General features: G+C 32.3%; 1 protein-coding gene across 4 annotated transcripts in view; it reads left to right on the forward strand.

Moving 5' to 3' along the window:
- The first annotated feature begins 2,911 nt into the window (after positions 1–2,911).
- LOC114325294 (dnaJ homolog subfamily C member 5 homolog) overlaps positions 2,912–15,288 on the forward strand; it is a 224,874-nt gene continuing 212,497 nt past the window's right edge. Inside the window, exon 1 of one of the 4 annotated variants that reach the window (XM_028273319.2) lies at positions 2,912–3,126. In XM_028273319.2, the coding sequence (XP_028129120.1) occupies positions 3,104–3,126 (23 nt within the window). In that variant the 5' untranslated portion in view covers positions 2,912–3,103. The remainder of the gene's footprint in view (positions 3,127–15,288) is intronic. The other 3 variants (XM_028273320.2, XM_028273317.2, XM_028273318.2) reach the window with 3 other exon arrangements.

Below are 15,288 nucleotides of genomic sequence, written 5' to 3' on the forward strand. Positions count from 1 at the left end.
TAGCCACAAAAGTGGCTACTCAAATTAAGTAATATACATACACAAAATAATATAAACAAAGCAAAAGATTCTTTGTCGCTTTGAAAGTGTAAATAATATCAGTCTATCTGTGAAAGTGTAAATAAACAACTGAGTTTTATGTATTTTACTGTCTTTAATAAATATAAAGAATAGACGGAATTTTGTGTTGGTGAAAGAATCAACAGACATAGTAAAAACATATTGATTTAAGTGTGTGTTTCAGATATAAATTTCATATAATAATGACTTATATTTTTTTCATTTCAATAACTTTGACCTTAACCAACAAGTAGGGATAAAATGTTAAATCATCAGAAAAAAAATTAGCTTTATATATACGTATACCTAATGTACTTATATACCTCATATATACTTACTTAAAATACATCTTATCATTATGTCTTCCAAGGAATGTTGATAATTTTCTTTGAAGTTTAAATTTTAACTATAAAGAATGTTCACAATCATTGCTCAATATTAAATCGATTAATCCATAGCTTGCATATGATAAAAGTATATAGGTAGATAATTTCCTAAAATTACCTCCTAAAACCTAAAACCAAAATGCCGGGTCGCCTCGGCGACCCGGCATTTTGTTTCCGTGGCCCGGTACTGGGTCGCGACCCACCATTTGGGAAACGCTGCGGTAGAGGTACTTGCTGCACTCTCTGATTGAACTAGAATATGATTAGGCTGTAGTTTCGTGTTGCAACGAAATTGAAAATGGTTATTCATTTTTGATTTATACATGTTTACTCTGATTGGGGTACGAAGAGAACCATTCTCGTTGGAACTTTACCGCGCTGAGCAGATGGGACGTGAATTATAAATTGTAAAATTCTCTCATCTTCTTTAGTCTCAGCATCCGTTATGGCTTGCAAATTTTAGAAGCCTCGGAGGTGTAATCAGAGAAGGTTCCTATTGTTTTCGATCTGGTGGGATGTAGAGGGATATTTTTAAAGTTGTTTTAGGTGCTACATATTAGATTGAAAACGTATACTAAATTTACATTCAAGATGCAGTAGAAATAAACAAACCCAGACACGTTAAATGCTACTAGGAGCACTCTCGAATAATAATTTACAATGTATAAACTTTTTTAAATCATGATTTGGGATTTACAATGTATACAGGGTGTCCCCGAAAATAGTGCGTTTCTTTAAGGTATGGATATAATACACAATGTAGAACAAAAAAGTTCTATAACATTTTTTTCTAGTTAACCGTTTCCAAAAAAAATTACATTGTTCGCCATATAAGCGAACTTTTATTTTCATAAAATTTAAAAATTTGGCATCACTGTACAAGAACTGTTAGTGATCTAGTAGGTTATTGACACCATAAAAATGTATGTTAGACAGTTACACCTGCAAAATAATTATGCCACCCCATTTTTGAAAATACCAAAACAAGAATTTGTTTGTTTGTTTAGGATGAAGACATGGTTTAATGTAAATACTAAAGGCTAAAGCTGCAACTATTTTTCAATTGTGATTGTCTATGTTTAGGTTTTTGTATACATAGGTGTCAGATTTCAATTTGCACACCAAAATGTATTTTGGTTTTTTGGCCAAAGGGTTGAATTTAGAAAAAAATGTTATAAGACTTTTTTGTTCTACATGGTACCTTCTACCTATACCTTTTAAAGGAACTTAAATTAAGGAACGCACTATTTTCGGGGACACCCTGTATACTTTATACTTTATAAATTATGATTCGGAAGTGCTTCTAATAGCATTTAACGTGTCTTGGTTTGTTTATTTCTGATGCATCTTGATTGTAAATTTAGTATAGTCTTTTTCAATTAAATAGGTTTGAAAATCTATATTAATAAAACAAAATCCATGAAAATAAATGCAAGAAACAACATATTTACATGCAGATGCAGATTGAAAATGTGGAAAATTTTACGTATCTTGGAAGTGTCATAACAGAAAGTGGAGGCACAGAAGACGATATTCGTATGAGGATACGAAAAGCTCAACAAGCATTCAGCATATCAGCATCCTTACAGACAAACTACAGGTCTTTGTTAACACATGCCTACGAAGAATTGTTCGTATTTTCTGGCCTATTATCATCAGAAACGACAGTTTGCTACACCTGACAAGCGCAGAAAGTGGGGTTGGATCCGCCACACACTTCAAAAAGAGAGTTCCAGAATTGCAAAAACTTCCTTAGAGTGGAATCCTCAAGGAAAAAGATAAAGAGGTCGTCTAAGCACAAACTTGAAGAAATCATGCATGGACGAGAGAAGAGGTCAAGGAAAGTAATGTTCTATAAGAGATGGACTATTTATTTTGAAGAACTACATAATATAAACAAACCATATCGACGAATTAGTGTCTTCTCTAGTATCGCCCTGATTGAAACCTTCCTCCATTCTTAGAACCTATTTGATCGTTTTCGTATCTCCTCTTCTTTCTTCTGCATATTTTGTTTGCCTTTCTTCGCTGATCTTCAAATTTTTCACGTCTTTCTCGTGTTCTTTGAGTGTACTGCACGTACAGTTCATTTCTTTTGTTTATTGCTTGTTTACATTCTTCATCAAACCAAAGCTCATTTCTTTGATGTTCTTTAGTTCCTATCACTCTTAGTCGTTTTCCGTGCTTATTCTTTTAATCTCATTCCATTCTTCTTGTAATTGTTTCCTCTCTCTGTCCTATGAGTTCGCTGCCTATTTAGTTCTTCTCGAAATCGTTTTTCTATTTCTAGATTTTTCAGGTTGTCCACGTTTAATTTCTCTGTTTTTGTGTGTTTGTTAATTTCAAATAGAGGTCACAGAGGCCAAACCTGTCCTGGAATGCAATATTTTGACCAATTTTGACAGATAGACGGTTATGTCAGTTTAGTTTAGTTTACGTTTCTTTTCTTATATTGGTAGCAGTGCTGCATAAAATTTCACATTGAACGTTAACGTTGTGTTGGTGGGGTATTGACATTTCTGAAAAAAGTCGTGTCTGCGGTATTTTCATAAATATGTGTCATAATAATAATAATAACTAATATTTTTTCTAAATTATGTGTTAGTGTAATAATCGGTTCTGTGTATGTTCGGTAATAGGACTAAAACTAGCACAAAATGGACGCCAAAAGAAAATTATCGTAAGTACAATTCCATTTTAACCACCATGTCCCATAAACCTAGGCATATTCTATGTAATACATTTCCAATATTTTTAACAGCAATTGCTCTCTTATCTTTGTTGATAATAGTGGTAATTATAATGTAGACTGATAATTACAGGGTTATAATATGTTCTGTTCATTTCTATATCCAGTAGGTAATTTTTATTTTTAAATTTCAAGGGTGACTAAAATACCTACCCTACCAATTGATTTTTCTTCACATTACAATTATTGTTATCTTTTCCTTCAATCAACAAATATGTAATACAGGCATATGTGGAAATTAATCATTGGGCACTATTAATTAGGGAGTGAGGATCTAATTCCAGAAGAGAGTCACAGATTGACATGAATTAATTTTTTTTAAATTCATATCATAATGTGTATAGTGCAGGGGTGGCCAAGCTCCTTGATATTGATGATCCAAGCCATTTTTCAAAATTTGGAATTTTTCGCGAGCCGCAACTAAACAATTATTTAAAAAGTGTAAAAAGGTATTCAGTTTTTCTCTCAGTATTTGGATTTCACGAATTTTAAAGTGAAATAAAATGGTTCACATCATTGTTTCAAGTATGCAAATAATTCTGCAAGCAGATTACTATTTCTGGATTCAATTCTTCATCATCCTTCTATATTTACAAAAAAAGTGTTCCAAAAACACTGTCTTTGACATTCTGTCATCCTTTGATCTTACCACATGACCTGCCCATCTTATCTTAGCTTTGATATGTCTGATGATGTTTTCAATACCACACACAGTCACCAATTCATCTTTGCGGTGCCTTCTCCACTATCTTGTCAATTTATTTCTTTAAGGGCCAAATACCATTCTGAGAGCCTTTCCTTTCAAATATCAGCAATGTATTTATTTCCCGCTGATGTAGAGTCCATGTTTTACTTCCATATGTAACAATTGGGCGAATAATTGGCATGTATAGTCTTAATTTAGATTGTATTTTTAACAGCTTAGATCTTAACAACGATGATAGGGAATATAATGCTCTATTTCACGCAGCTGCCCTTGCTGAGACCTCCTTTTATATGTGGTTGTCATACGTAATTACTGCCCCACGATATTTTAACTCTTTTACTACTTCGAAGTTGTGGTCATTAATAGTTATGTTCTGCCTAACTCTTGGTCTTGGATTTTTAGTTACTAGCATGTATTTCGTTTTCTCTTCATTTATTTAAAGGCCCAAACTACCTGTTTCTTCCTCGAGTTGTGAAAACACCTCTCTCACGTCTTTTGTAGAATGAGTGAATGCACCTATATCATCAGCAAAGACCAACAATAGTTTTGATCCTCAATTCACAAATCCCCTGTTAGCTCAGATGATATTTTACTTATTAGGTACATATTCTAAGGCCAAATTGAATAGCAACGGTGATAAGGGGTCTTCTTGTTTAAGTCCTGATGTTATACTTACATAGTCGTTTATATTTATTGTCAGTAATTGAAGACATTTTGAAACATAAAAATTAAAAGTAATTCTGGTACATATAGAAAAATAGACGGTTTTATTAAGTACATATACGGTACATTTATTAAGAGCCACAAATTATCATTCAAAGAGCCGCATGTGGCTCGCGAGCCACAGTTTGACCACCCCTGGTATAGTGTATGCAGTTACTGCAACTCAGTATAAAAAGTAGGTTGGTATTGGTACTAGAGAATTGAATAAAGTATATTTTACTTGGCCAGGTTGTACTGCATTCAATAAATTTCAAAATTGTTAGGTGTCCATATAATTTTTTTTTATTTATTTAATTGCAAATTTACGATCTCCTCCACACTAACACTTAGAGTAATAATTAAATAGTTTGTATTTTGTATTATCCTACGCTTGTGCCAGGTACCATTCATCAGTGGTTCTCGGTACAGTTACTCAAGTAGGTCTTCTGGCCAGATTAATTTTAATCTTCTCTCTTCCAAGGATTGACAGAATATGTCCATTATGAACAGATTGTCATGATCTGATAATCTGATGTTCGTTCTTTGTATTTATTCAGGCTAAACCATATTACAACTTTATAAGGTAACACCCCTGTCAGACTTCATTAGAATACAAAGATTGCAATGGGCCGGACATGTGATAAGAATGGGAGAGGATAGGCTACCAAAAAGAACACTGAATGATAGAATGCAGCGAAACAGACTGGTTGGAAAGACAAGAAAGCGCTGGGAAGACACAGTAAACAGCGACGCACAAGCCCTTTTAGGAGTCCGTGTATGGAGAAGAGCAGCCACAGACAAGCAAGGGTGGAGGCAAAAAATAAAGGAGGCTAAGGCTCAATTTGGGCTATAGTGTCATAGAAGAAGAAGAAACCATATTACATCTTATGTGATTTTCAGATCACCGTGTAAGATTAGATTTGTTATATACCAATGTGCTCCAGAGATCATACAAAGTGTCTTGGACTGAAATGACTGTAATATTTTGGTATTTGGAAGATCCAAGCAGAGAATACATCAGGATATATTCTGTGATCCAAGTATTTTTTTGTTAAAGATGTTCAAAATTGTAAGCATTCCATAGTAACAATATTATATTATTAAAAAATCACTTTAACACTTTTCCTCTTTTCTCGATTGAGTATTAGTTTTTGTTGTACATGTAAATTATTACAATCACTGAATACACAGTTAGTGAAAAAATTATCACATTTATTAACTGAATTAATAATTTGCAATTATACAAATAACAGTTATCCAAGAACATTCAAAAGCCATTTCTTTAAAGTTAATGATGACATTGTCAAGTAGAATGACATTCTAGTAATGTTTACATATCCATACCAGTGTGAATTTTACTACCCGTAATTTGTCGTGTAAAGACAGAAAAAGTAGGGATAGCTGTAAAATATTTGCGAATTATGTACCGATGGCCTTAAGTGGTTTACTTATTTCCAGGTTCACACTGATGAAGGTCAATTTTGACCGAAAACATTTTGTGTATTGTAATTTTCCACTACCTTGTGGATAAATTTTAAAGAATTTTTTAATAAATTCATATACCTACATACAACAAAAGTGTTTACTTCATTCTATGTTGTATTATTGTTATTATTATTCTAAAATATAAATAATTACCTATATCTTGCTATGTTTGCTATATGTATTTGTTTCTCATATTCTTGTTGACTGTTTAACAATGCTTTTAAATCACATTAACACTTATTTTTCAATGTTAATACATTAACAAAGGAATTACCTTTATTTATTTGAATAACACGTTATCACAACAATAACAGAGAAAGAACCTGGTTATGATGTTTCTAATTTTAATTTTTCAATCACATATTTAATTAATTAATTAGTATGTAATACAATATTTATTTTCCACTTTGTAAAGCCTACTTATTTCAATGAGAGATAATTGGATGGTATTCTAATATGATACGAATAAATCCTATTGATCCCAAGCTTAACAAAGTTCTTCTCTACATAACGAGAAATATATTTACTAAGTTTCAAGAGTAGTAGACATTTTAATGGGTTTAATAACAGAATGAGAGGAAACAGGGAACTTTTGACCACCATTAAAAGGCAAAAGACAACATATGTTGGGCACATACTTGTGCCCAACAATGTGTGAAATGATAAGTACTAGTTGTTGCAACTGATATAAAGGGTAGGATCGAAGGAAAGAGGTGTCCTGGTAGATGAAAACATTTGCCACTGGACCGGTTAAACACACAGACGCTTTTAAGGGGTTACATAGGTCTTACAGGTAAAAAAAAGTGACTTTTAAAAAAATTATATCTCGAAAACTAAAATTTATTTTTATTTATAATTGGAACATGTAAACGTATAGTACTTAAGGTACTCTCAAAAAAATTTTCAGTCAAAAATATTCATTTCATTCAGCATAACTAAGTCCAGTCTCATCTAAAATCAAAAAATTAAAAATTTTCTTGTAGTTTATACCTCTGGCTAGTGAATGAATGAAGGAATTAAAAAAAAAATGAAATTTGAAGATTTTACATAAGTTTAAACACATTTTCGACCCCAATTTTTCTCATTTTTTCAAAAATGATCATTGTTAAAGTAGTTTTTTTTTTATAAAACAAAAACATCTTCACCTAATAAAAATTCCTTTGCCCACCACAAAAAAGGGCTGTTGTCGAAAAATTGCAGTCAACTCTACAAAAATGAATATTTTTGACTGAAACTTTTTTTGAGAGTACCTTAAGTACTATACTTTTACATGTTCCAATTATAAATAAAAATAATTTTTAGTTTTCAAGATATAATTTTTTTAAAAAGTCACTTTTTTTTACCCGCAAGACCTATGTAACCCCTTAAGAAAGTAGAAGATAGAGACGAATTTGCAATGGTTATAGCCAACGTTCATTAGTGGAGCCGGCACTAGAAGAAGATATTTTAATTTTTGAAAAAAGCATAATACTATGAGAAGAAAATCTATTGATCCCAAATTCAATAGATTTTTTTCTTACAGCAAGAGTAACAACCAAGTTTTAAGGATGTGAGACCTCTGCTTCAAGAAAAAAAATATAAGAATATGAGAAGTAGAAGACCAATTAATGGTAAAGGGTTCTCCCTTCAAAACAGTCACTGAAATGGTGACTGGACATTGCCGCTTAAGAAATCACCTATACAAACTAGGTAAGGTGAATGAACCATGGTACAGAAAGTGCGAAATGGAAGAAGAGACTGCCATATACATACTATGCCATTGTAGTGTGCTAGGTGATGTAAGGCAGGACTTCACTGGTAAATTAGGTTTGATTTGAACCAGAAGAGATCCTAAAACTACCAATAAGAAAACTGTTGGCCTTCGTTGAGGCCACAGGACTTAACGCATAAGAATGTGATCAGAAGAGGACACTTATTCAATACAGTTCTTCCTTATACCAAAAGATACAACTACTTATACCCAATTTTAAGATTGTAGGAGTTTCCCTCAAGAACCTTGAAGTTGTCCCTTGAAGTTTTAAGACCCTGCCACGGCATGATTTCAATAAGGACATTTTCGGTCCAAATATCAAAATTTCCACTAACCAGAGGAATACCTTACATTTCCACCTTACAAACTGGACACACTGTTGTTACAGCTGTATGTTTTTGTTCTCAAAAGTTTTGTTTTTGTTTATACATGACAATACCTTTCCCTCACTTGCCATTTCGCTCTCCCACGTTCTATGTGGCCTTGCATTTAGTCTTCTGTCCTGCATTTTACCATCTAGAACTCTTCTCAGCAATATGTAATCACCCAGCCTCACTACAACTACATGACCAGCCCATCGAAGTTGATAGGTGTTTCTTTAAATTTTTGGTAAAGCTCATAATTAAATCTCATTCTCCATATATTAAGTACATACTTACTGTTTTCAGTGATCAGTCCAAAGATCTTCCTTAGATTTTTTTTTGCAAACTTCTCATTTTTTTGTGTTTTCTGTTATCAACTATGTCTCAAATACATAACATACTAGTGATCTAACAATAGGACCTCAAATCTTGAAAGAACTTATTTTTTCTAAAAAACAAGCTCACAAAAAATATAAGTTAACAAAATTACCTGAAGATTATATAATTTTTTCAAATCTTAGAAAAGAATGTAAAACTCAATCAGTAAATAGCTATAATGTACATGTTAGGGTTCTTGAAGGGATTGTGTCAAATAAAAAGAAATTTTGGAAATTTGTAAATAGTAAACGGAATCATTATGAATTACCTAGTATTATGAATTATGGCGATATTTCAACGAATGATCCTCAACAAATTTGTAACTATTTTGGAAGTTTTTTTGCCTCTGCATATACAGTTTCGAATTCTAGTTTAGATACAGCAAAATCGTTTTTATATAATAATTATGTCGATATTAATAGCTGTGATATTAGTGAAGTAGATGTATATAATAGCATAGAAAAAATAAACCTTAATCTAAAATGCGGCCCTGATAATATTTCACCCATTTTTGTTTATAATTGTAGATTCATCCTTTCTCAGGTTTTATGTAAAGTTTTTAATTTGTTGTTGTCTCAGGGTGTTTTTCCTGATAAATGGAAAGATAGTTATGTTACCCCGATACACAAAAATAATGATAAGAAATCTATTGAGAACTACAGAGCAGTTTCAAAAATCTCTATTTTTGCCAAAATCTTTGAAATGTTAATAATTGAAAAAATATATCCAAAAATAAAATCCATACTAATAAATGAACAACATGGTTTTATGTCAGGTAGATCTACATCTACAAACCTACTTGTATTGGAGGAATCCATTTTAGAGGCCTTGGAGAGCCGGTGGCAGGTGGATGTGATCTACACCGATTTCTCCAAGGCATTTGACAGAGTGAATAAGGATATATTAGTTTAAAAATTATCTGCATTAGGAATTCATGGATCATTATTATCATGGCTTGAAAGTTACTTAACAAACAGAAGACAATTTGTCAAAATTCATGATTGCTTATCATCAGAAATTAAAGTCTTATCAGGAGTTCCTCAAGGAAGTCATCTCTCTCCGATGCTTTTTAATTGTTTTGTCAACGATGTTTTAAACTGTTTTTCCGATTGTAAAATATTACTGTATGCTGATGATTTAAAGATATTTAGGGTAGTTAAAGATGTAAATGACTGTCTTCTAATACAAGAGAATCTTGATAATTTTTTCAGGTGGTGTTATGACAATAAACTGAATTTAAATATTGATAAATGTAAAATAATGAGATATCACAGAATCTTACAACCTACACTCTTTAACTATTCTATTGACAACAAAAACTTAGAAATTTTAACATCCATTAAAGATTTAGGCATTATTTTTGACTCATCTTTGAGTTTTACTAAGCACTTTGAGTTTGTTGTTAATAGAGCTTTGAAGATGCTTGGTTTTGTAAAACGTAGTCTTTCTGATTTTAATAATATAAATTGTCTTAAATCTGTCTATTGTGCATTAGTTAGATCAATATTAGAATATTCAAGCTGCATATGGACACCCTACTACAGATGCCACATCGATAATATAGAGAAAGTCCAAAAAATTTTTTTAAGATTCATTGCATATAAACTAAATATACCATCTGAAAATATCAATTATAGTGAAATTCTCAACTTATTAGATTTATCATCACTGGAAAATAGAAGATCATTTCTTGATTTAGTTTTCTTACATAAGATTGCTAATGGATTGGTTGATTGCTCAACACTTCTTGAGAAGATAAAATATAGAGTTCCTCAATGTAATACTCTTTTTGTAGACTTTCATTGCACCAATTATGCACAGAACAAAGCAATTGGAAGAATGTCTAAGGGGGCCAATAATATCGATATTTACTTTTTTGACTGTTCATTGACTAGTTTTAAGAAAAAATTGAAAAAAAAATGCTAAATTGTATTTAAGATATACAGGGTGTCCAGAAACTCTACCGACAAATGAAGACAGGAGATTCCTCAGATAATTTTAAGACAATTTAACTCAATTCACCTAGTCCGAAAATGCTTCTTAAGGGAGCTAGAGCTCTTTGAAGATGGCGCCATGAAATTAGTTTTTCTTAAATACCTCCAGAACGCTTCTATTTAGAAAAACGAAAATTGGTATGCTTATTTACTTTTCAGAGATTAATCGATTCCATCCATTGCAAATTTCTAGTACCGGTCATAGGCGTCCGCTTTGGGTAGAGCAACGGGTATTTTATCGCATAACTTTTTTGTCCTTAACTTTTATGCATTTTTGACACCGGATTATTAAATTGTGAGGTATTCTAGTACTAAAAGGTCCTCTTGTTTTAAGTCGGTAGGACACACCGTTTTCTAGAAAAATCGATTTAAAAGTTTTTCGTTTTTGGAATTTGAAAAAAAATTGAAAGAACTTTTCAACAAAAAACGAAGTATTTTACCAACATAAAGTAAGAGTAACTTTTAGTACTCGAATACCTCATAATTTAATAATCTAGTGTCAAAAATGCTCAAAATTTCAAGACAAAAAAGTTATGCTATAAAATAACTGTTGACCTTCCCAAAACGGACGCCTATGACCAGTAATAGAAATTCGCAATTAATGAAATCGATTTATCTCTGGAATATAAATAAATGTACCAGTTTTCGTCTTTCTAAACAGTTTTTTTTTGAATTTTTTTTTTATTTAAAAAGCGAAAAATTTTTAAAATCGATTTTTCTAGAAAACGGTGTGTCCTACCGATTTAAAAAAAGAGTATCTTTTAGTACTAGAATACTTCAAAATTTCATAATCCAGTGTCAGAAATGCATAAAAGTTAAGGCGCGTTTACATGTATCCAGTAACTGGCGCCAGTCGCACTGGAACGACAGTGCTGGCATCATGTAAACGCTTTTTTGTTCCAGTCCAGCGCTGTCTGCCAGCGCTGTCTCGAATAGAAGGCTGGTCTATTTTTCGTGCCAGTGGCACTCGTCCGCGTCCCCTCTAACCCCGTGCCAGTGGTTGTAGACACGTGTAAACACAGCGTTCCAGTCGCTGGCGCTGTCGTACCTGTGGTTTCAGTGGCCGTATTAGGATTTTTAATAAGAGTGCCAGTGAGATTGGCGCCAGTTACTGGATACGTGTAAACGAACCTTTCCAGCGCTGTCTTAGTCAAGCACTCGCATTCCAGTGAGACTGGCGCCAGTTACTGGATACGTGTAAACGTTACTTTAAAGATAAAAAAGTTATGCGATAAAATATCCGTTGCCCTACCCAAAACGGATGCCTATGATAGGTACTAGAAATTTGCAATGGCTGGATTAGATTTATATCTTGTAGGTAAATACGCGTACCAATTTTTGTTTTTCTAAATAGAAGCGTTCTGGAGGTATTTAAGAAAACCTAATTACAAGACGCCATCTTCAAAGAGCTCTAGCTCCCTTAGGAAGCATTTTTGGACTAAGTGAATTGGGTTAAATTATCTTAAAATTATCTGAAGAATCTCCTGTCTTCGTTTGTCGGTAGAGTTTCTGGACACCCTGTATGTATATTTTTAATTTTTCAGTTTATATAGTGATATTGTTCTATATTTTAATATGTATTTATGATTGTGATACTACCTATACCTATTGTGATATGTGGTATTTTTGTAAATGGTATTTTTGGCCGTAAATAAACTATTTATTTATTTTATTTATTTATCTTGGATTTCCAATGAATAGTTTTGGAGCGAAATTTGAGAGAGAACTTTGTTGCCTTTAATTATTCTTTATTTCAATTTCTGATTCTTATGTTCCCCCTTTATTTAATTTGACTCCTAGATATATGTGAAGCTGTTTAATCCTTTAACATCGTCGTCTACTTTAATTTGACTTTCAAGTTCTCTTTGCTCTAGTCTGCTTGTGCTTTGGTCTTTTGTATGTATAAGTCCGATCTCCTTATCCGTTTTTTTCAATTGTAAATATTTTTCTGTTGTCTCGTCTACTTTACGGGTCACGATGTAAAGTTACAGTTTTTACTAAATATCAATTGTAACAATTTAGTAAAGTCAAATCCTTCACATGAAAAAATAATGTTTTACCAACATCGGCATATTTTGTGTAATCGATAATAAGGCATTGTGTTTTATTATGGTTTCTTCTGAATCATTTTGTACAGATCTTCATTTTTCTTGGCAATCATATTTAACTCCATGAAGATCTTCATCTGGAGACCTAAGATTTTCAACTTTAGGCTAGAGTTCTATTTACTCTTTTTTCAGACAAAGCAAATGTTAAGCTATGCTGTGACATACTTGGATTGATTCGCGTTTAGTTGTTTTTAAAAAATATTTAATTGCACCCTTTTTTAACATGCTTCCTTTTTTTCTTGAACTCCTTATTTTTACTTAATTCCTTTGGATCAAACCACAGAGATAAGAATTTTTTTTCCAATATCAGCCATACATACTTCAAAATTACTAAAAAATGAATTTCCTCTTATCACTCGATATTTTGTTGTTATACATTATTCTGCAATAATTTATATTTAACATTTACGTAAAAACAATTTATTACACATATTTCCTGATTTTGTTATATGCTATATTCCAGAATTTCTGCATCATTTTGCAATATTTTGCTTAACATTATTTTTGGTTCGTTTCCGTGATTTAGGTTTATTGACAGGGCCAATAAAACTCGACCTACTGCCTGCAGATGATTCAGAAATCGTATCTGAAGACAACATCTGATTGAATACGATACTAACCTTTTATGGTGCTAAATTTTGTCAATAAAACAAAGTCTTTCATTCTCAGTCCTATTCACATTGTAATCAGGATCCCCGTCAACTCTCCAGAATATGCTACATGAAGTTTCAAAATTGTTACAACTTTTAGCGCCATACTTAGGTACTCGAAAACAGAGCACTAAATAAACACAGTGAAGTTTTTATCAAAGTTTCATAAATTTTGATTAGTTATCAACTATCTCAAAATGTAAATAATGTGTACAAACACTTTAGTACTTACACTTTAGTAAACATAATAAGGATCACTAGAAAACTGCACTCAACCTCAAAAATAAAACAATTACTGTTCAACTGATGGGCTTACAGCATTGTCATTCTCAACAGTGTCAAGCTTTTTGCTTGGGAGAAGATATTTGTAATAATAATAGTCTCCCGTTTTATACCGCTTTCGTGGCTTTGGGATTATAGCAGGGTAGTCTGCTATATCTAGGGCCTACGGTATACAAGGAAGGTAACAGCAGGGCCAGTGCTACGCTTCAACCGCCTATTATTACCCCTGGTTTTACCCAAGGTACTCATTTTATTCAGGCTGTCGACCTGGGGCGTATAGACATTTTTAAAAACGTCTAGTTGTTCTTGCCGGAGCTAGGACTTGAACCCGACAACCAAAAGCATTTTTATTTATAATAGCTCCGTTATTATTAATTTTACGAAAAAAAAAAATTGTTCTTCGTAAGACGTTCTGTATATTCTCAGAACTAAGATAAAATTATAAGATATTCAATTTTGTCAATTTTATACGAGGTATGTTAAAAAATATGAATTTCGCTGTGGACTAAGTGTGTGTGTTCACAAAGAGGGGATGGCATTAGATAAACTTTTTGCCACAGATATTTGAAAGTTGAAGATTGAAGATGTCATATTAAATTTTTATTTTAGAATCTTTAAGAAATTGTATGATAATATCATTAATAGTTCTGGTATTGAAGCTTAGTAGACGTGAAATATTCAGCGGTAAACTTACTCCTGAAGTCTAGCAATTAGTGCTTTCGTATGGTTTTTATTAAGTTCACCATTAAAGATTATATGATTTAAATCTGCAGTAGAGTAGTTATCACATGAACAGAAAGAGTTGATACGCATTCCTATTTTAGCTAAATGTGCAGGAAAATTGCCATGGTTTAATCTTAAGCGACTTAGGGATGTGGAATAAAATCGAGTAACGTGATAATCAAATATATGTGGGATATTTTGCGGAAGTTGTGGGTGTATGTAAGTGTATGGATTCCTCGAAGTTTGTACAAACTTAAGCCAAATAGTTTCCAATTTCTTTCTTAATTTTTTATGCAATTCTGGAATGTAATCGCTGGAGATTGTTAAATCTACTATTTCATTTAAAGTTGCTGAATTCTTTGCCATTTCATCCACTATCTCATTTTCTTTGATTCCGGCATGTCCTTTTACCCAGATAAAGACCAAGTCACTGCTATTATTTTTAAATCGAGCGATTGTCTTTCTAATATGGCATAACAACTCATTGTTGTGTTTTTTGGTTATTGGTTGTGATATTGCCTCAAGAGCAGATAAAGAATCTGATAGTATAACCGTGTCTCCAAAGTTCTGCTCAACCGCGTAAGTTAGGGCTCTTTCAATAGCATAAAGTTCGGCAGTGAAGATAGATGTACATTTAGGTAGTCTAAAAGAATTACCACTTTTTATATTAGAAACATAATAAGCGCTACCTACACTATTACATGTTTTTGAACCATCTGTATAGATGTATTTATAATTAGAAAATAATAGAAAAATTTTTATTGTTTTGGCATGGTAAGTTTCTGTATGTAGGTTTTATGATCTTTGGAAAGATTGCGATTTCCTCAATAGAAAGGTATATAGGCTATGGGTAATATTTGTTTAGTGTTAATGCTAAAGTTGTTAGTTTCTAGTTAAGCATCTGTAAGAGGGGGAGAAGTTTTAATTCTCCAATAAGAATTTGTTAAGTTATA

Source organism: Diabrotica virgifera, chromosome 3 (genome assembly GCF_917563875.1).
Source record: "Diabrotica virgifera virgifera chromosome 3, PGI_DIABVI_V3a".
Lineage (NCBI taxonomy): Eukaryota > Metazoa > Arthropoda > Insecta > Coleoptera > Chrysomelidae > Diabrotica > Diabrotica virgifera.